At 36.0% G+C, this 24095-nt stretch overlaps 1 protein-coding gene across 1 annotated transcript in view; it reads right to left on the reverse strand.

Moving 5' to 3' along the window:
• The window catches only part of LOC148942255 (diacylglycerol kinase epsilon-like), a 243418-nt gene that overhangs the window by 62340 nt on the left and 156983 nt on the right, over positions 1-24095 (reverse strand). The window contains exons 2-5 of the mRNA XM_089103654.1: positions 22899-23078; positions 18659-18824; positions 11745-12011; positions 2605-2825 (exon numbers count right to left, since the gene is read on the reverse strand). Of these exons, the coding sequence (XP_088959780.1) occupies positions 2605-2825; positions 11745-12011; positions 18659-18824; positions 22899-23069 (825 nt within the window). The 5' untranslated portion in view covers positions 23070-23078. The remainder of the gene's footprint in view (positions 1-2604; positions 2826-11744; positions 12012-18658; positions 18825-22898; positions 23079-24095) is intronic.

Genomic DNA, 24095 nt, shown 5'->3' on the forward strand with positions numbered 1-24095 from the left:
TTTATCGATTTCAGAGCAATTGACCCACACGAACGCCATCTGCAAAATATATAGCTATAGAATAAAATAAAATTTGCCATAGGCTATGGAAAAAAAAATATAAAACAAAGAACAATTACTCAGAAACCTAGCTCTATTATTCATAGCAATACAAAGAAATCTTGCCAAACTTCTGACCTTCATAAAACACTCATCCGCACACACTCTCACCAACCACTCAAAATCAAAATCCCCCCTACCAAACACTTCAAATCTCCAATCACTCAGCTCCTCATATTCATACATGAAGTGATATACACTCTCCATTAAAACTCCACATAGGACAAAAATAGGGACCAGCCTTTAACCTTTCCCTCCCGATAAACTTTCTTCTTTGGCCCAGGGCCAAACTATCAGCATTCATTTTAATTAATAACTTTTTTTTCTTTTTTATTCAAACTCACCATAAAAAATAAAGTTTCATCCCAAATCTTTTTAGACCGATATTAAAGACCCAGTAAATTTGAAAGTTAGTGCTTGGCCTGCTATGCCTGTATTTCCTGATACTGTAAAATCCTTTCAACTAATCCACTTACTTGGTCCCTCGTATCCTCGAACTCTAAACCATCCCCTACAAATGACTTAATCCACACTGATCTAATATACTCTTAGCTTGGTAAGGCTACCCCCTACCTGAACCAAACTTCTAAGCGGCCTTCGTCACCCGCAACCTAGGCATCACTAAAAAAATTTCCCAAAGCATAAATATGTTAATTAACCTACGACTTCTTAAAGAAAACAAACCTAAATCACCTCTAACTGCCAAACTATTTGTATACTTACTTATCCCTAGCCACCTCTTATAATATCCTAATTGAACTGTTTCTACCCTCCCTTCGCATATTCCCAAAGCTCAGATCCATAGTGCATAATACCGAAAATTTTAGCCCTGAAAACCTCTTAAAACTACTTGGATCTTTTTAGTATTTATAAGCTGGCTTCTTAATGCCATACCTTACCTTTACATACATACCTTATCATAATGTACCTTACCCTTTTCAATCCTACTTTCTATATGGCTACTAAATAAATCTCATTTTGCCTTAAACTTAACTCCTAAATATGACCATTGCTCCACTAACCTCACCCTTCTACCCTTAAAACTAAGTTAAACATCCTCCTCAAGCTTACCACATTGACAGAATACTAACACTACGGTTTTATCTACATTAAGTTCTAACTTTTTCCCATCCAAATAATCTCCTAAAATATCAAGGAATTTCTGAACATTCCTTTGTGAATCTGCGACCAAAACAATATCATCTGCGAACAACATCATGCAAAGGGATACTATATCTAAACTCACCATCAGCACCTCCTTATTCTCCTTAAACGATACTACAGAATTTGTAAACAGGGCGAATAATTTAGGAGACAATATGCAACACTGTAGAATACCTTTATATACTCTGACTACCCTTGAAACCTGCCTACCAACTCTCACATCTACTCTAGTAAACCTGTACATTTCAACTAAAAATAACACAAACGGGATCGAAATACCTAACACTAACAAACTTTCCATTAATAGAAACCTACAAACATTATCAAAAGCTCCTTTAATATCTATAAATACTGTTTATAATCCACCTTTTCTAGTACTAGTATATTTATTAACGGAAGCTTTCAGACTAAATATATGATCTGTCGTCCCATAACCTTCTCTAAAACCAGTCTGAACCTTATCCAAAATATCTTTTTTTTTCTATCCACCTCCTCAGTCTAAAGTCTAACACCTTACAAAATAACTTGGGTAAACTATTCCCTAAATGAATTCATCGATAATTATTATGACGAGACCTATCCCCATCTGAAATAATGGTATGATTACTGACAAATTCCACTCTTCAGGCCTCTTACACGAACCTACAAAAGCTGAAAACAAACTAATCAAAATTGCAGCAAAATAAGTTTTTCCCCACTCAAAATTTTAACCAGAATCCCATCTGTGCAGACTCCCTTTCATAGATTTCAGGGCTTTACAAATCTCCTTATGCGTAATTGGTGAGATAAATTTGTAATCCTTCTCTCTGAGTGGGTAGCACACCTGTTGGCTCTGTGATAAATCCTAAAGTCCACCATCCTTTATGCTTTCCAGCAACTCAAGATATTAATCGTTCAAAAATCATCATTCAAACCAGGTAAATACGCTGGATTTTTTTTTCGGAGGGGTGGGGAGTAATTAAAAAAAAGTATGTCAATAAGAATCTTTTTGAATAATTTCAATAAGAAGTACTCGGAAATTTGTAAAAAAAGGATTTCGGAGGAGCAGGCCCCGAGGCATCCACCCCTATAAATGCCCCCTGAGTTTGACATTATCTATTCAACTTTGATATATCTTGAAATCAATTTTAGCCCTTCGTTCTTCACAATAACAATTCATACAAACGATATCTGCACCATTTCAATCTGAGACCAGGTCTGCCTCCCTTTCTAAACCATCCATAACTATAGCGTTATCAATAAATTAGGTATATTTAAACTTCTTAAAACATTTGATCTTTACAGATTTCATCTTCTTTAGCTTATATAGACGGAGTAAAATACAAATGTAAAAAAAATCACCTGTAATTTCAAACTAGCGATTTCACCAAGTATCCAAGAAACACTCCCATCACCACCAGCAACTAATATTCTTGGCACAACAGGATACAAAAGATGACACCAAGAATCGATGACTTGTCTTGGGGAGGACTCCTTCATGTCGATACATTGAAGCGGATTGAGGAGTCGACGTGATTTTGCCAAAATGGAGACAGCTTCGGCGCTGCCCGATTCTGAATTCGCTGTAAAGGAATAACTGAAACAATTCTATGAAAAATAAACACGACAGACTTCACAAGGGTCATAAGTAGAAACAAAGAAGCTGGCCTCTGACAATATCAAACACAGCAGGGGTACAGTACTTGTCCTCCCAAGGTTTTTCCATCCCCTCTAGGTTCTGAAAATACCTTATTTGGTATTTTAATTTAAAAAAATGCCTCTTTTTCGGTATTTGCATTGGAAAAATCGGCAAGTCAACAAAAATCCCCCCTTGATCTTGAAAAATGACTTTTGCCCCTCCCCTCTAATTTCCATGAAATGACGCCACTGAAAGCAAAAATATTTAAAGTCACGATACAACTTAATAATTCTGATACCCTATGAAAACTAATAAATATAGGAGAACGCAATAGTACAGTCTCCATTTACATTGCGTGGAACAGCCATGGATAATTCCTATGTAAAGTAGATATTTAACTCTCATGACTTTATGTTTTTGTTCTTGAGGGAGGGGAAGGAATGGGTAGTATGTCGCCGGAAATTTGTCCGCAGTTTTCTGTTACTGGTACATCTATGCTATTTTCCAAATTTATTTTCAAGTTCAATGGGTCTATTAATAAATAAAAACATAAATCTCGCACAATAAAACTACTCGGTCCATTCCTGGACGCCGAGAACGCCACTATTTACATTTAAAACAAAGTACGCAGAGGCGTCACTACTCTTAATCTCTGACACTACTTTACCTCTCAATTTCGAAAAGACTAACCAAATACCTTCTCACTCCTTGCCCCAGGGTAAACAAGCCCGTAAAAAAAAATATACCAATCAGTGGCGGATTCATGAGGGGGGCATGCCCCCCATGAAGTCAGCCCCCCGACTTCATGTCTGGGGGCCCCCCAGAAGTTGGCCCCCATTTAGGTTGGGGCCGACTTCTCTGGTTGGGACGAAAGTTATTTTTTTTTGTAATTGGTTTTTAATAGTTGAGTTATTAATAAGTTTTGATTTGTTGAGACTATTTCGCTTTGCAAATAAGTTTGAAACAATGTTTCCGTTATTTCGCGTGGTCTCTGTTAGATTTTACTTATGGTGCATACCACCCAAAAGTATTTAATCAAATTTATATTTATCAAGGGAATCTGTCCGTATTACCATAAAAGCAAATTGGGAGGCAATATCTTCGTTTCGTAATTTCAAGGAGGGGAAACTTAAAATCCTAACTTCTTTAGGCTGTCGAGTGATATTTCAGGATTGTGCTGTCACAACGGGGCTTAAAACGTTTATAATAATAATAATAATAATTATTATTTATTATAAGCCAAAAAACAGGCCATAAAGAACAGTATTCTTAATTACACTCCACAAGAAAAATAACATAAATATCAAGTTTCACTCATTGATGACAACGCTTCATTTACATATTTACACATCTGCCTGATTGTCCTTTTTACAGTCATTTTCAGGATCCCTGGGAACTCCAAGTTACCACCCTCAAATTTCTATATTCAAAATTCTTTTTGCCGTTAAAAATTTGTTTTGGAGTCTTGCTATGGCGGAGAGGCGAAGAAATTGATATCATTACTTTTTGTGGCTCTCATAAAATTTGGGTTTGCTTTTTTTTGCGAAGCAGAGTGGTTTTTGCAACATTGTTGTTTTTTTAGGGATTTGTATAATAGAAAGTAAATGTATGAGAAGTGCAAAGATATTATTAATTTACTTTTTGGATTTTGTGAGCAAATGGTGGCCACTTGCTGCCTATTTTTTTCTAACTAAAGCTCTGCATTATATGACATACAATCTCCTCTGTTCATCCTAAAACATTAAAAAAAAAGGGTAAACTCTTTAGAAATATCTGAACTTTAATAATTAATAAAGGTTCGTATAAGTATCCACTTAAAACTAAATATATGAGTTGAAAGATGATTGATACTCCTTCAAAGATGGGAGCAATCATTTAAGAAAAATAAATTTTCAAAAGATAGTTTATAAAAGAAGGCAAATGATTATGTGTTTATTTTTTTTTTATCTAATCGGTACAGACGGGTCTCTGAATTCTCAGTTTGAGTCAGTGGAATGGCATCGATTTTGTTTTCAAACATTTACTAATGAAAATGTTGAAACAAAGTGGAAATTCACACCACTTGAGTTAACCACGGAAAGGGAATGCAACTAGAATATTACTTCAGAATTTCTCACCATATCAATGTCAACCAGTCACGGAATATAGATATGTTTTTGCAAAGGGTTTATAGGGATTTTTTTTATTCATACCATCCAATCGTATTTCCACGCTTACTTGTTTGTACATCAAAATTTTTAGATGACAATTCTCTTACTTAATGCTAAATCTGAGCTGAATTTCAAAATTTTATTTTTGTGCTCAACAGACATATCGAGATTTAAATGTTTAAATTGAATATATGAAAATCTCGAGATTAAAAAAAAAAAATTAGAAACCTACCTCAGCTTGAAACCCTGAACCCTGAGAATTTAAATAACCGATCTATACCTATCAAATACAAAAATAACAAATACATAATTATTTGTTTTTTAAGGAGTATTTCGACTCATATACTTAGTTTGAAGCACATACCTACATGCATCTTAATTAGAGTTCATATTTTTCTGGCAATTTTGGTCTTTATTCAAATATTTTGGATGAAAAGAAGAGGAAATACTAACGAAGAGCTCTAAACTGACAAGACTATAGACTGACTGGACTAGCCATTATAAACATTCACCGAAATATTGAGTTAGACATCGACTGTGTAATAAATAGATAAGGCGGGAGTAGAAATAAAGAAATAGACTGTTTCTTATAAAATTGTGAATTATGTAATTTAAGCAAAATATATCGAACTTTAAAATGTGGAAAGATACGCTACGTTGTTATGAAAAGTGAAATTTTTATTTGTAAATTTTTGAGATTTCGTCAAAGTTGGCACTGTATATTAAAACACTATTTTTTCTAAGAAATAGTGATTAATTAGTGCTTTATTGCCTATACTTAAAACCCTCGTTTTAAATGTGTTCTATAAATTTCTATTTTTCTTGCTACACCCCTCAGCGAACCAGTATTTGATGTTTAATACATCTTTTACGAATATACAAGTTGCATCTTAAGCCTCATTTCCTACTCTTCATTACTAGATCATAATTACTAATGGACACCATAAAGTTAGGCGACATGCTAAATGGTTTGACCTATACAAATAGTCACAAAGAATGCATAGCCCTACCCTTAAGAAATACACTATGACATCACGCCTATCGTGATAACCTAGCCTAGCCCCATCCCCCTAATGTGCAAATATACAACCTAAATTATATAATTGCAATGTATTCTGTCACACACACACACATATATATATATATATATATATATATATATATATATATATATATATATATATATATATATATATATATATATATATATATATATATATATATATATATATATATATATATATATATATATATATATATATATATATATATATATACATATATATATATATTGCCGAAGAGTGTTCTTTCCGGCCAACCGTCTAGGGATAAACGGAAAGCAGGTCGTCCTCGTCTGGTGTAGGAGGACGTCATAAAGAAATATTTAAAGGAAATGGGAACTTCATGGGCGGGTGTAAAAAGGGAGGCTTTGATCAGATTGGGATGGAGGAGGAGCGTGCGTAGCTGTGTTGGTCTCAGGCAGGTTGGTGCTGCGGTGAATCGTTAGTAGTAGTAGTAGTAGTTAACTTCAACAGATTTATTAGAACTTTAAGCCTCACCAGATTTTAGATTAAATTCGCGACCCTTTCCATTACCTACCTACGACGCCTTATTGTCGAGGTTCCCTGTAAATTGCTGGTCTCTCTTTGTTCGCAAGTTTATCGAAGCAACCTATTGTGCACCCCCCGCTAAAAAGAGTCTTGGATCCGCCCATTATGCCAATAAAGTAATTCATTCTAATTATAACTTAATTATATTATATTTAGATTTTTCTTAAACTATTTATTTACCAAACCTTAATTTCATACTACTACTACTACTATTTGTACAAACAACACCCCGCAGTACCAAGCCACCTGTGGCCATCACAGCTACACATATTTCTCTTCCACTCTCATTTATCCAAACCCTTCCTCTTTACACCCTCTCATGAAGTTCCAATTTCCTTTAAATATTTCTTTATGACGTCCTCCTACACCAGACGAGGACGACCTGCTTTCCGTTTATCCCTAGACGGTTGGCCGGAAAGAACACTCTTCGGAAATCTGTCATCCTTCATCCGCACAACGTGCCCTAGCCACCTCAACCATTCTCTCATTATAGCCCTAGAGAGCGGTATTGAACCACATTTTTCGTATAGCCTATTGTTTGAAATACGGTCAGTCACCCAGGTACCCAGAACAATCCTTAAGCAATTTCTCTGGAAAACATCTACCAAATCTTCATCTGCTTTTCGGAGCGCCCATGCTTCAGAGCCATGTTTGCCCACTGCCATCACTGCAACTTCTAATATTCTTATCCTGGTTTGCAGACTTATCTTCCTATTATTCCTAACGTTTTTAACGGTGAAAAAACACCCTGAGCCTTGGCTATTCTACTTTTGACATCTTCACTGCTCCCACCATCTTTACTAATAATACTACCAAGGTAAGAGAAGCTGTCCACCTGATCAATCTTCTCATTATCCAACTTCAACTTTTCATCTTCACTTATTCCTAGCCTTAGTGACTTAGTCTTCTTAAACATTAATTTTCAAACCTATTCTAGCACCCTGAACTCGCAAAACCTCTAAAACTTCATTCATTTTGCTCACACTTTCATCTAGGATACTTAAATCATCAGCATAATCCAGTATAATCCATAATCCAGAAAAAGTCCAGGAGACTGTTTCCTCTCCATTTGATTCCGTGGTCTCCCATTGCCTTTCCTGTGCTCCTTAAGACAAAGTCCATCAAAATAATCCATACAAAGGTGGATAGAACACAACCCTGGTTAACTCCTGATTTAATACAAAATCAGCTGCTAACCTCATTCCCTACCTTAACCGCAGCAGTATTATTCTCGTACATAGCACTAATCACTTTAATGTAATTGTCTGGTATACCATACAAGGATAAAACCTTTACTAAAGCTCTTCTATCAACAGAATCGAACGCTTGCTCATAATCTATAAAACTGAGGACCCAAGGTGTTTGAAAACTCAGGCACTTCTCAATTATTAAACTAAGAGTGAAATTTTGGTCGACACATCCTCTACTTTTTCTAAAACCACACTTTTCTTCTCTTAAAGCTTTGGCTACGGCATCTCTCAGTCTAAAAAGTATCATATTACTAAGTAATTTACTACCTACAGAGACCAGACTAATCCCTCGATAATTACCACACTCACTTTTATCACCTTTCTTAAAAAGTGGCTTAATTAAGGTTTTCCTAAAGTCGTTAGGTGCTTCCCCTTTTTCAAAAATCATATTCATAATTTTCAATAACTTATTTCTAACCTCAGAGCGACCATATTTAAGAAAGTCATTTACCACCCTATCAGCACCTGGAGCCTTATTATTTTTTAGTCCTTTTAGTACTGTCGCTAATTCCTCCTCACAAAACAGATCTTCCTTCACATCCAATGTATCACAAACTTTTCATTTTCCTCTATACCTCTTCCTTCAAATCTATTTCGGTTAAGCAAATTCTCAAAATGTTCGGCCCCTCTCTCTTTAGTTGTTTTCCTTATCGCTAATTGCAGCCCCATTCCTATCTTTAACTGGGCCAAGTCCGCATTGACTACTCCCTCTCAATTTGTTAACATGCTAGTACAATATTTTACTATTATGCCGTCTAGCTGAATCTTCCAGATCCTCGGCAATTTTATCCATGGCCTCCACTTCACACCTTCTTAGTTCATATACTTTCTCCACTTTCTTTACATTCCTTTTGTTTTCATATGATCTATCACTAAGGTAATTCTTGTGCAAATCCTTTCTCTTTTCTATTAAACATAAAGCTTTTTCATTAATATTCATAGCTGCAGTTCTAGCTTTCTTCCCTAAGACACCTTCAGCAACTTCACAAATTATTTTTCCAAAATTATTCCAACCATCTTCCACATTATCAAATTTTAAACTCTTAAGTTTAGTATTCAACTGTTCCTGGAAAGTTTCTCTCAAATTCTCATCCTAGAGTCTACTAACAACATAACTTCCCGGAAGGTAGTTACCTTTCCAATATTTCAGCTTTAAATTAACCCTAGACACTACTAGATGGTGATCTTTACTTTTAACATCAATAACAGCACTCCTATATACCCTAGTATCCTGTATTGATCCTGCCAGTCTTTGGTTTACTATAACATATTCTTTTGAAATTCTAATAAATGATTGTTACTCTTTCTTTTAAATGCCGCAAAAGAGCTCCTACCTCTCAGCTCTTTGGGATCAGCTTTGCACATGTATGGAGCAAAATCAGAACGTACTTACGGAGTACTGGGTGTATGCAAGTTTGATGAGGATCGGGTATGCAAATTTTGCTGGTCCAAGGTATGTCAAAATAATTTATTAAATGAAGCTGGCAACTCGCCCGCTAAAAAACTTAAAACACCAAAGTAGGGTATGACTATTGATGGAGCAACTTCAGCGAAAAATACACTTCATTTTTTCGATTAATATATGACATGTTATGTGAACTGAATTCAGTTTTTGCACGTGAGAGTTGAAGGTCGATTACCAGACCCATGCAAAATACTATAAACGGGGCTTTATTAGGGCGTTGTGCAGGAGGACCAGTGTTTTCTTAGTTTCCCTGGGGGGGGGCTGTGATGGGTTTCCTTTTTATATTCTCCTCCTTTTCTGTCGCCACTACTGTCGCCACAACAGCGTTCCTCTGTTATTCCAAGGTTTCAGGATAGCTTCAGTTCTAGTGCTTGGATGTGATCCAGGGATGACATATTCTCATCAAAGAGGAGAGCTTGGTATTTTGTGAAACATGTTTCTAGTCAACTAATCAGAACTCTAGATGTTGGGATACCATGTATCTCTGGATGGACACTCCAACCTTGGAAAGCAGTAAAACACAAGATTTTTCAACATTAATAACAAGTTGGTTAGCACCTATCCAGAGACATGATATTATCCAGGATATCCCTCGGTTTAGATATGAGCGTTGTCTTGTCTTTTTCAACGCATCAAAGCGTAGTATCATTACCAAAAACTACAAGCTTCGGGCTCGAGAGAATCATCCAGGATTTTTTTTTAAGGGGGGGGGGCGCAAAATAGGTTGATCCGATAAAATTACGTTAATTAAATAAATTACACTACTTTAGACTACGTTAGGGGGCGCGTGCCCCCCCCCTCGCACCACTGGATCCGCAACTGCATTGAGCCCTGGGGGACACTACTGTCAACAAATACATCGTTTCATGGATCTTCTCCAACATAATTTTTACGGTCTTTCAAGTATGACCAGAACCGATACAGAGCATCGCATCTTATCCGTGCATATTCCAGTTTTCGGATCGGAATTGAGTGGTACATACAGTCAAATGCTTTGATATCAAATAGAACTGCTGCCGGTAGTAGGCCAGAATCCAGTGCTTTGTTTATCCATAAATTCTAAGTCGTTAGACTTAGGACAATCCTTGGGTGGATTGCCCTAGTTGGAACCCAAACTGGCGATTGCTAAGGAAACTTTTCCTAGCTGCTGCTGCATAGGCTTCCAAAATTTTGAAAAGGCTGAAAGAATGGAAATGAGTCTGTAATTAGCTGCATCAAATTGAAAACATCCTTTGCTCGGTGGAATCGTTCTAGCTTTCTTCAGCAGTTCCGGGAACGTGTCCTTTACGAGACAAATTTATCAAGTAAGAGGTTCTATGACTGACGGGGCAACTACTATTAAACTTTTAGTGTATATTCAGTCAAAACTAGTAGCCGAATTAACTCTTGGATTTCGTACGATAAGCAGAATTTTAGACGGAGACACAGGTGTGAGTGCTATTGACTTAGAGTAAGCTAGACTAAAGTAATCTTCAAACTCCTGGGGGAAACTTCAGCAAAATCTGCTCTTTTTTGGCCAACCTCAGCTAAAAATACTCGCAATCTAATTGACAGAAATTATCAAACATTAAAACAATATGAGAAAAGACGACTCCGCCATAGCTCTGCAACTCACAGCAAATAAAAATGTTATTTACGATGTTCCTCTAGACCGAAATTGTAGATCGGCATCCCTGATTTTTCATACCCTGAAAAAACTGGAATGTCGATAAAAAAAATAGAGACTAATACTAAATCCTACCAATATTTTCACCGTCTAATCCTAAATAGTTTCGTTTTAAAAACCAACCCAACTATATCCGTAAAATAATTAACTTCAACAATTTTATAACTTCAAAAAATTATAACTCATTAATTTTTAAATTTTCATAAAATTTCATTTTAATTAATTTTAGTTTTAATTATTTTTAATTAACTAATTTTAAAAACTTAACTAACAATAATTAACTTCAACAATATTAACTCTTTTTTGCTTTTGTTGGATAACTCGTACTAATAACAAAACCACAGTTCCAATCTTCCCTCTTTTCTTTTGCATAACCCTATAAACATACACGGGCACGAATGAATGTTCGAATGTCACAAAAAGGCATACAAAATTAACAAGGGCTAGTATCATACTAACGTGTGCTTCCAACCGTACTTGATAGAGGTTCCACGTCCTCTTCTCGTAGATGTGCCGATGACCAAAACTCATAAAATCATTGCTTCTTCCCGCAAAGAAGCAGAATTGGTTAAGCCTATGTCAACTGTAAAAGGGTAGTAACGCCAACAGCAAACCAATAAGAGTTAAGATTATCAACGATATTCTCAACCATGTTAAAATAAATGGCAAACAAATATACCGAAATTTATAATTATCCGTAACCTAACACGAGGTAATCTTACCAAATACAAGTATAGGTAACCAATCAATCTCCCAATCAGGCTTGTCAATCTTCACAACAACTTTTTTCCTATTTCCTTTTACTGTGAAACAATTCGGTGGCACTATGCACTTCTTCAAGCTTCCCAGATCACACTGCATTGTCATGGAAGAAAAACATTTTTTGTGAACGGACCTTTGACACCATACACATTGATAGTCTGACAGGTTTGGGTCATTACCACAATCTTCGTTGCAAACATCACACAGGGTTGGTCGTTCAAAATTACCTGAAAAAAGACCAAGATAAAAAAAGAACAATTGACTACGGCGTCCCACGCTCCCACGGCGTCAATAAAGTTAATAAAGCTGTCCACATAGTTAATTAACCGTTTTCTTCGCATGACTTTGTTGACTTAATTGTTGTCGGAAGAAAGTTGAACTTTATTTAACTTTTTCAAGAAAGTCCACAAAGTTCAACGAATAGCAGAAGACGTGTGGAAAATTTCAAATAAACAGCATACAACTTACTGTCTACAAATATAATCGTGTATACTTGTTTAAATATTTTGCTTGGTAAAAGAAACAAAAAATATTATTTGATATTAAAGAAAGGAAAAAATGCTTAAAAAGATGGTTTTCTCAGCTCCATGTCCAACTATTTCAGTTACTTTCTATGAAAAATTGCTGTAAAGTCAAAAAGATGAAATCCTTGTGTGAGTGCGATAAACTTTATGGTTCGCACTTTCATGAAAAAGTTTATTACTTTATTGACGCTGTGGGAGCCCCGCATTACCCTTATTGCTACCTTAATATGCAGAGAGTGCACACCGAAGCCCAAAAGAAAGGAGAGGTAAAGGTAAAAGATGTGGCTCCAGACTCTATAGTCCAAACCACCGGTGCAGATCTTCAATTCATGACCCTTCAACCAATAAGTGCAATGGGGGATTGTGGACCAGCCATCCTGTCGTTTCGAACCCCCTCTTGTTTATCTTCTCCATATTTCTCCAGGCAGGCTACCCATTTAGATCTGAGTCGACCCTGGCTGAGCTTACAGAGTCACGCTACTGACCCCCATTCCAAACCAAATAGCAAGCGACACCAGGACTCGAACCCTCATCCTTACGGACACAGGATTGCCTATGAGGAACTGATATGGAAGAAGCGGAACTGAAATGAATCTACAAAACATCTTGCCCCTCCTAAGTTGCGGTGATGTAAGGGCTTTTGTAATTCTTTTCTCTGGTGTTAATATATTTCCTTTATTTTTAATTTGTTTCGTTAACGAACCAATGCCTGTCGTACTAGAACTGTTTAATAGATATAAGAATAATGTTAAAATGCCAGCAGATGACTGTCTTTATTTTCCTATAGGTAGATAGATGTTTCCAAACATTATTAGCCTTAAGGGACCATTAAAATTAATTAAGCGTGACAAAGCTTGCCTGTACGATATATGCTAAAATTCCTTCACAGATTTTCATAGTCGTTCACATGACTTCATGGTGCTTCACTCATTCCCTCGGGACATGTTGGCAACTTCTAAGCAGTCTTAAGGTCCCAGAAAATCCTAGACCCAGGTCCACCCTTATTTCGAAAAAAATTCATAATAGTTTACATGACTTCAAGGCAGTTCACTCGTTCTCTCGGGACATGTAGGCAACTTCTGACCAGTCTTAAGGTCCCGAAAAACCCAAGACCGAGACCCCCCTCGTTTCGAAAAACATTTTTTTTTGTACTCTCATGAAAAAATATCCTTTTTGGTGTTTTAATTAGAAAGAAATCAAATAAAATAACAAAATTTGCTCCCCTACATTGTAAAAAGAAAAACATTTTGCTCCCCCCCCCCCCATATTCTCATGAATTGACAATACATATATGTGGGGTATTGCCCTCTTCCGTAGATCCTTCGACCAGATCTCGACAAATACTTTTTTATGGTATTTTCATTAAAAGAAATATAGATATATATATATATATATATATATATATATATATATATATATATATATATATATATATATATATATATATAAATATATACTCACAACATTCTCAGAGAATGAATCCACTGATAGACGTGGGGAGGGGGGTTCTCTATTAAACGTTAGTTCTTAATGGTGATAAAACGAGTAATTAACGATACAAACGATAATTGATTATTTATTGATTAAAATCGAAAATGTTGCTAGAATCGGTAATCAGAATTGGTACAATCCCTTCATATGGACCATTCTAAAAAGTCAAGTTTGGTTAATGCTAATGAAACAAAATAAAATAGGATGGCTATATGATAGTTTAGAAACAAATTTGGGCTATATATTTGCACATTATGGAGGGGGGTGGGGGAGGGGACAAAGCATTGCATATATTAAATACGTAACCTAACCTAACCTAGGTAGCTTTTTCCCCATCTAAACTCCAAAAAACAATATTTTATATTTCTTTAAACCCCGCAAGACGAAGTATATCTGTCATCAGGATCTTGAATTATCCTCTAAAAACGAATTTTTCAAAGCGTCTCTGCCGTTTGACTGCAGCATCTCTTGTTGGACTTCTTTAGAGAGGCCCATATAAAGGGATTGTACCTCAGAATTTAAACAATTTTCCCGATTCTCAAAACGATTCCAACATTGAGTTTCATTCTTAAAATCAAGAAAATTGTACCTTGGCATTCGATTTGTTATGCAAATGTACCCGCTACTTGCACTTTTGGCAATTCTCTGACTGAAAACAAGATATTTTTATTACAATGTTCATGGCTAATTACTTCTTTCTTATGAATGAGGTAAACATTGTCAAAAATATTATAGTTTTATATTTTCGCGGCCTTTCGTATTAGAAAAAAATAATAATAATAACAAATCAAAATTGTTTACATTTTTTAAACTGCAGGGATTTTAACCCGAATTTTTACTATGTTGTTATTAGTGTGAACTGCCCTCCAAAAATGATACATACTGACTAATTTTATCAATTGATAGCATCTTAAACCTCATTGGTTGTACCACCTGCACTTATCAACCAACAAATTTATAAACTTTACAGTTTAAACGAATTCATTTCTATTTTTTAATTGAAATAATTTTATTCCGTATTAATTCTAGAAAAATTTCTAAGTTTTTTTTTGTAAACTTTTCTGTTTAAGACCTACATTGCTGGACTGCAATTTGAAAACTAGAAAAAATTGAATATTTGGTGGGATTTTCGATTAGCCATAATTTTGTGCATGTTTTACGAACAATTTTTTTGCTGCAACCTTGGAAGGGGGATGACCACCTTTCAATTTCTATGTTGCGTTTTCTATTTTAACTAAAAATTCTGTCAAGACCATTTTTAATCTAGTTCCTTTTTTTATGCATTTCTTGATGTGCTACGGGATTTGTTTTTTTTTTTTTTTTTTTTTTTTTGTGTGTGTGTGTATGTAACACGAGTTGGTTACTTCCGCTTGGTTAGCCATTGTATCTTCTTCAGCTTCTAAATAGCTAATTATTTCTTCTTTGTCTTTCTCTTCAATTTTTCTCTTCCTCGCCAATTTCTCTCGCTCAATTAATTTTCATTTTGTTAATAAGATGTCGGATGTTAAAGCCAATTTCTGCATCCAACCACCTCCAATATGCATAAATGTTCATCGTCATAAATCAATTAGGTTTAGACACAAAGTGTGACGCATGATATGTTCACAGGGATACCTTTTCAATTTCGAGGTATACAGTGGGATGAGTAGTATCCAGGTTGAAGGGAACTGTCTTGGGGCTCGATTTGTTTATAAGATGGTATTAGTTTAAGTGGATCCTTCCTGTAACACATTTTGACAATTTTTTAAGTCGTATGTACTCTTGGTGAGCTTAAAACCAAAGGCTACAGGAGCTAGTGGCACTGCCAGGAACAAAACGTCTCATCAGATAACCATTCAGCGGCCGAAGTTTACCCCCCCCTGCGAAAATTACCCCCTCCCCCCTCCGTGGAAAATAAGGCTTTCCAAATTTGATAATTTTGTTCTCGAGTTTTACATACCGTAAACTTGAGAGAGCGGCGCAAAATACACAAGCACCAAAATTTCTCTCCCCCCCCCCCCTACGAAACATTAAAAAACAAAACTCAAATAAAATTCTCAAATTTGGACAGCCTTATTTTCCACGGGGTATTATCCGTGGGGAGGGAGGTGTATTTTCCCCGGGAAATGTTTTCAAGGGGGTGTATTTTTCAGGGGGGGGGATATTTTCTAGGAGGTAAACGCCGGGGGGGGGGGTAAACGCCTCGAACCATACATTCAGGTCACACCTTCAAGAAAAATATCAGGGCATATATTGATTATCGATCCTGTGGTGAAGAAACTTGGATGAAGTCAACCCAACTCACAAGAAACTGAGACATGGATAAGGTGAAAAGAAACGAACTGAAGCAAAGAAACCAACAGTAATCCACCAACTACAACAAGCACAAGGTTGATGTTGACATGTTAGAAAGGTTTCTGACAACGATCATCCAGTAATTACAGCCAGGAGATGGTAATGGTCACTTTTCATCAACCTCATGGGTTACCTAAGAGTTGCGCTTTAGCTCATGGTTGGAGCTCTGGGTACAGGACTTTCCAGCTACATTTCACTTATGGAATCGTTACCCCTCTCGAGAAAAACTGTCCAGAGCACATTATCCACCCTCCTTCACCCACTGTTAGACACTCGAGTTATATGTAAGAAGAACCCAAGAGTGAGATATAGGGACTACAGCCCTCACCTCTATATTCACCGCTCTTCATATTGCTCACTTTATTTTCAAATAGCGGTGATAATCAATCACCGCTATCCATACTTAAACTTCTCTTTATTTTCAGAAAAGGTAAATTTATCTATTGGTTTTTTGGGATGTTCTCTTTTGGGAACACCTTGTAACTCAGAAACCGGCGCAAAAATAATGTGAAAAAAAATTAGAAATGAGTCTTAATAGATAAAAAAAAAGTTATGAAAGGGAGTCGCTTTGTAACTTCCCGATTTAGATACCGCGCTTAGCGTGTTGAAGACAATTGAACCAATACATAAAAATTACTTAAATAAATAAATCAAGCTTTAGAATTCTCCAATTCGTTTCAGAAATTTATTTCATAAATACATCAAGCTTGTATTTGTACTTGTGTGATAGGAAATCTTAAAAGCCAGAAATACTTATGTGCCAACAAACTTATTTCTATAGGCCAACACTGGGTCGTTATGGGTATTTTCTCTTTTTAACACTGAGCAGGAATATGCACATTTTATTACATACAGTCTATGCCACATAAGATGACAGGGATATTTTTTATAATCCCGTACCGGAGAGAGATCAATGAAGGGGAGGTGGAACAGAACTATATCAGAAACTTTTTGTGGTAAAATTATTAAATTTATTTTTTGTTTCTCCCATGTTGCTTCCTGGCCATGGAGCCTTACGGGGGAGACTATGTTTGAGTATTTTTATTGTAATTTATTGTTGAATCAAGACTCTGAACTCTTAGCTTTCAAGAGATTTTCTTAAGTAAAAATGTGGCGTATTCTAAACCAAAGTAAGCAAATAATAGCCAACTTACGGGTACTTGGGATGATTTTTCTTCTTTGGTTATTAAAGACCTTCAGCTTCTAGCCCACAGAGGGCTATTCTACTTCCATGGAATGTAGGGATATATTCACCCCATCACTGCCACGCTTTTAACAGGGAATATGCTTCTGCTTCTTCTATCGCAAATCTTCACCTTCAGCCTCCCTTGGACATTTGAATACAATATCAGTTTTGTGGCCCATCCTTCTTTGTTTGGCATGTCCAATTAACATTAATAATAAGACCAACTACCGTTGACATAAAGAGGGTCTAATGCAGATCAAGTGGGCTTCGATCAAGAGGGCTTCAAGGGATCAAGAGGGCAGATCAAGTGGGCTTAGATCAAGAGGAGCTACTTATATTGTATGGATGTAAACAATGCTTGAGCCTGGGTGTGTCTAAAAAGGCTAAGGGTATTGAGGTGAAATTTCGGGGAATATTGAGCTAAATCAAAAGACAATATGTGCTTCCTGGTTATCAAAAAGGCGTATCTGCATTATCTTCGGAACGGGTAAGGGTATTAGCTTGAAACATTCAAGACCACTGCTACTGTAACTACTACTGTGACTGTAACTGCAACCACATTCGAGTGCTACAGTGGCCACTTGTGATCCATGGTTACTTGCGACGGCGACTATTTGCAATTGTGACTACTTGTGATTTCGATTTTAATTTCTCAAATCATAGTTACACTTTTCACTCGCTTCTTCTGTCGTACATTATCTTCTTCAGTCTTCGTCAGAGATTCGGCTACTGGACCACATTTAGAACTTATCCTTCTCTATTTATCATCTTTACTAAAATTTTCAAATGCTGGCTAGGATTGTCACGGTAACATTAATATGAACAGAGAACTTTGACGATTAAGAGTCCGTTTCAATTAATCCGATAAGAAATTACGTTCAGTATTTACGCTGCTTTCAAATGAAATAACGTTAACACCGGATGGACCACTTTTAAGTACTTTCTTGTTTTGTTCATTTATATTTTAAAATTTCAAAAGTGTAGCTCATCAATTTCTAAACGTAGATATTTTTAAAATCTCAAGGATATCAAAATAAACCTTTTTTCACCCTAGATCTATTCATATGTGAAAACTAAGATTTTATAAGATTTTTTTTTTTTAGTTATGAAAATTTCAGGGTAATAGCAGATTTTCACCAGTATTGTCAAGGTTGAACCGTTCAAATCAATGATAAAAATAACTATTTAAATTTAACAACCCTCTTCGTCCACAAAAATTGAGAAAATCAGATTTTGCTTTCACTGTCCTTGGTCTTTTAAAGAACTGCACGTTTTTAGCATTTAAAATGGAAAGCATCGAGAGGAAAGAAAAAGCAGGCTGCATCAGACCTATATTTACCCTTGATCCAGTGGTGGAGCAGCCCGAGCTTGCTTCCAATTCTTGACTTGCACTTAAACTTTCGGATTGCGACATCAAGACACTTATCATCAGAGACCAAGCCACAACATTCGCAGAGCAACCCACCAGTAAGAATTAAATTTTCACAAACGTTGCAAAATGAAGCCTTGAAAAAAAAAATCCGATTAAAAATAGAGATAAAAAAAAGTTTCGACATTACTGAAGTTGTTGTCACATACAGCTAAATTATTTAGTTTTCATACACATCGAATTTCTACCGCATTTAAATTGAAAAAGATAACAAAATTTTTCTAAAGAAAATACACTAAAGACGATGTTCAGTCATACTCGTCCGCTTTAGGTGTTTTTTGTTTCGGATAATTCTTCTTCTTGTCCCTAAAATTAGTACGAGATTCAAATTCCTTTTACTCCTTCGTTAAGATCTGATTTAAGTCCCTTGATTTCGTGTCCCATTATCTGGACTTCCGGCGTCAGCTCATAGGTACCACATTTAAGGCTTTAAATAACATACTGGAAAATTCTCTTGGCTTTGATAAATTTTTTCGTTCTTTTATTCTTCTTTATCATACAGACATTGTGTTTATTTGTTTCTTTCTTTAGCAACTCTGTTCGTAATTCGTCACAATAACTATCGTTAAAGAGTTTTTCATTGTACTTGTTATGCTACCTGCTGATTGGGAGACGATAATGAATTAATTTGTTTTGTCATTTTATACTGCGTAAAAGAATGAAAACTAATTTGGTTTACCAACACAATCCAAATCTCAGAGAGCTACTTATCCAATATTAGGGCCGTTTTTTCGCTCATCAATGTGCTAAGATCTTACATCTTTTGTCAGAAAACGCTTAAAAGTGAAATCTTTGAACTAAGATCATATACCTTTTGTCGTTTTTATGCAAATGTCTTTCATCATTCTGCTCTGATCAGCGGTCTGAGAACAATGATGAGTATATCATCAAAGTTCTCTCATCATTAGGGCCGTTCTTTTATTCATCTATGTGCAAAGATCTTACATCTTTTGACAAAGAACGGTTAAAAGTGAAATCTTAGCACTAAGATCTTACATCTTATGGCGTTTTTTTGCAAACGTCTTTCATCATTCTGCTCGGATCAGCGGTCTAAGAACAATGATGAGAATATCATCAAAGTTCTCTCATCATTGTTCTATATGGCAGAAAGAAAGCGTCTTGCACGCTTTTTGCTAAAATCAGCGACCTGTAAGATCTTAGAACAAAGATGAGTTAAAAGAATGGAAATTTTTGCAGAAAGATGTGAGATCTTAGATGTAAGATCTTAGTGCAAAAGAACGGGCCTATTGTTCTGTATGGCAGAACAGTGGCGTTCTTCACACTTTTTACTAACATCAGTGAACTGTAAGCAGGGACGTACACGGGGGGGGGGGGCGTCCGGCCCCCCCTCCCAAAATCTCACGATTTATTTCATTTTCCCATAATTTTCTGATTTTTCTCACAGAATAATGGGTTTGAAGGATTTGGCCCCCCCCCCCGAAACAAATTACCCCCCCCCCCCAGAAACAAAGCATAGTATATATTAAATACGTGACCTAACCTAACCTAGGTACCTCCCCCCCCCCCCCTAAACCTCATAAAACACAGTTTAATATCGTATACGCAATGAAAACCACGATAGCATTGCCTATTCTATAGCGGTTAACACGTCATAAACGGGTTTATCATTGCCTACTCTATAGCGGTTAACCCGAAAGGCCCGCATAATGCAAGAGTACCGAAAAATCTTGCATACAGACAAGTCCCGCTAGAAGCCGCTTGGCGGGTTCAGGAACTATACAAGATACTGGGCTCGAGATTGATTGTTGATCAACCTTAGACAATTCTTCTGGAGCTAAACATGTCATCGGATCCCAAACGATACGATCGGCTACGGGCGTATAACAGGAATATCATTAATGGAAACCTGTCATAGAAGACCTCCCACCACTTGGTTTTAAACACCAGGTGCAGAGGAATTTATTTGGAGACCCATACGTTGGAGAAGAGGAGGGGGATGAGGTTGTCAAAAAACAAAACAAAAAAGGGAATTATAGGAATTCTCAAAAACACTACGGAAATAATCATTTAAAATTTTGAGATTCAAAGGGGAACGGGCCTAAAACCACTCTACCTAGCTTACGAAAGATCTGCCACTAGTTGTATCAGACCCAGGAGCGTAGCTCCAGCATTTTATGGGGGGGAGGGGGCAAGAGGGGCGTATATCCTGAGAGTCAAGGGTCAGGGGCAATGTCATATTTTTTCCTACAAATTATTGAGGGGCAAGTACCCCCCTTCCCCCCAAACGACACCCATGATCAGAGCCAGATACAGAGGAAATTACTTGGAAACCGCGCATCCTGGGGAAGAGAAGAGAGGATGAAGTAGTAAAAACAAACAAATAAAGGCGAATTATGGGAGGTATCAAAGACACTGTGGAAATGATCATAAAAATTTTTAGGTTCAAAGGGGGATGGGTCTAAAACCACTCTACTTAGGTTATAAAAGATCTGCCATTAGTTGTATCAAACCCCAGGTACAGAGGAATTTATTTGGAAGCCCGCATCCTGGGGAAGAGCTGAGGGAATAAAATTGTAAAAAAAAAGGTGAATTATGTATGAATCATATGAATCATTAAATTTTTTAAGAAGTTTTTTAAGTAATCGTTATCAGTATGTCCAACTAAATGATTCTTCTTAAGAAAAAAGCGTATTGAAATAGGTGTTCCACAAGGATCAGTTCTCGGTCCTACATTATTCTTGACATTTATTAATGATTTACCAAATTGTCTAAATAATTTTTGCTATAGAATAAATGAACTAACGGTAAACCCAACTAATGAAACAGTTACACTTTTTGCTGGTGACACAAAAGTCATTAGCACAGCTAAGACAGCGGAGCTGCTGCAGATTTCCATGAAGGAATCAGTTAATAGAATTATAGCATGGCTGAGGGTAAATAAACTAAGGATCAACATGGCTAAGTCTAACTTTATTTTTTTCTTGCGATCACCAAACTTTTAACCATGGATCAAGGAATTAGATATGTCCAATGGCGTTATAAAACGGACTGTGTCTTTTAAATACCTTGGGATTGTAATAGATGAAACTCTATCTTTTAGGCAACATATAACTTTAGCTAAAAAAATTCTGGCAAGAAATCACGGTATAATGAAGAAACTCGAACATTGTTTTCCTAAATCTGTCCTTCGCCATCTTTATTTTTCTTTAATACACCCGTATATACTTTATTGTTCGAGTATTTGGCTCTCTACTTTTTCTTCTATCCTAAAACCAATAGGAGTTCTACAAAATCATGCAGTAAGAATTTTAGCCGGCATATCTCCAAGTATGTCTGTTCGAGAAATTTGCCCAACTTTAAAAATTTTGCCGGCTGCAGGCCTTCGTGAATTCTATATATTGTGGTTTATTTTTGGACTGCAGCAGGATGTTCAGCCTCGTTGTTTTGGTGATTTATTGTCCATTACTGTTCATTACTGGCCTACTGTTCATTTTCATGATACAAGGGGTAGTGCGGACTTCTGTATACCTTGAGGTATATCTTCCCGTTCATGTTTTTCTGTTTTTTATATAGGTATTCGGAAATGGAATAGTTTAAATAGTGATATTAAGACTATTGGAGACCCCAATATATTTAGAAAAATCATTAAGGAACTGCTTTTTGCTGAATATGAGTTTTGATACATTGATTGATTTATTTATTGTGGTGTTTTGTTGATATGATGTTCCCAGAGGAAGAATAATATATGATATTATTTTATATTTATTGTTTAGTGTGATGGTATTAGCGGTGTCGGTGTCCAAGTGTTCTTATGTTTTAAGGATTTTGTTCTCTCTACCTCCTCCACGGACAAGTTTCGCTTTTTAAATTTCGAGAAAGCCATTTAGATTTCGAGCTTTTTAAATTTCGAGAAAGCCATGTATATATATATATGTATATATATATATGTATATATATATATATATATATATATATATATATATATATATATATATATATATATATATATATATATATATTATATATATATATATGACCGCCTTAATATTTTCTGGTCTTTAAACAACATCGGTACATAAAAAGTTACATGATCGGCGATCTGTTTTATTTATAAAATCTTAGTTCTTTCCTCTTAATATTTATCAATGGCAAACTATTTAAAAGTCAATTCTCAAGTAAAAAGAGTTACCTCAGCTAGCAGAGCGTTTTGATTCCAATGATGATCCTCTTTCACATCCCATAAATTACCAAGAGTACCAAAAGTTGCAACTCCCCTTGTCTTGAACAGTCGATTTAAAACGTATAATAAGAAAAATGCTGGCCCAATAAATAACAATGTTTCTGATAAGGTCAGTACCATAATTCAGCTCTGAAAGAGGGAGAGGAAGAATTAACAAATTTTCAAAAAGAAAAAATGAATAGTACTAGTAAGGCAGAGCAGTGTCTCGAAAAATAGCGATCCTGTTCCCGTGGGTTACAGAAACTTTCAAGATTTATGGCCCAAATGAAGGGCCACGAAGAGGCTTTAAAGTTCTAAGTTCATTTCTTTTCCCAATCATAAGGCTTGATGAAAGATTTTGTAAGACACGTCTTGGTAACCAGATTTCTTCTTACCTGTCCTAACTAAAAAAGAAAAGACAAGAAAAACAGTCTCCAGCAGCACCAACTGGAAGGGGGGAAGAGAAGGAGGGTACTTGCCCTCTAGAATGTTTGCCCCCTTGCTAGATTTAAAAATACTACTTTTGGAATGCTCATTGGAAAATATCTATTTTTTATATTCTCAGCAGAAAATACGAAAAAGATAATCTAATCCGATTAATAATTTAACTCAATAATCCAAAATTAACAAGATTATAACAAAATTATCTAAATTTTAAACAATCAACCCCTCACTCCATTACAATTTATGGGTTGGCGCCACTGGTAGTTTCCGTACACCGTTTGAAAGTATGCGTTTTCTCTACCGTAGGTGTCGGCAACAAGGTTCAGAGGAATTGCTTTATATAATAAGCTGAACTTTATTCATTATACGGTATATTTATACGAGAGAGAGAAAGAAAGAGAGAGAGAGAGAGAGAGAGAGAGAGAGAGAGAGAGAGAGAGAGAGAGAGAGAGAGAGTATGCCATAAAATTTTAGGCATACATTATCTTTAAGCATTATCATCTCTTTAAATTTGATTCTAGTATATCCACCATCAGTAATGTTGATTTTTTTCAGCAGTCCAAAGACATTTAATTTCCCACTGTCATGACAATAGTCACATACATTTCCAATGGTGTACCATTAGTGCTAGTTTCGCAGTTCAAATATTTGTCTTTGTCAGTATTCAGTGCTGTCAGCAATCAGCAATAAGCATTCAATGCTGTCAGCATTCAATGCTAACAC

The sequence above is a fragment of the Artemia sp. Qi Xiang Cuo genome, chromosome 17, assembly GCF_049724085.1.
Source record: "Artemia sp. Qi Xiang Cuo chromosome 17, ASM4972408v1, whole genome shotgun sequence".
NCBI lineage: Eukaryota > Metazoa > Arthropoda > Branchiopoda > Anostraca > Artemiidae > Artemia > Artemia sp. Qi Xiang Cuo.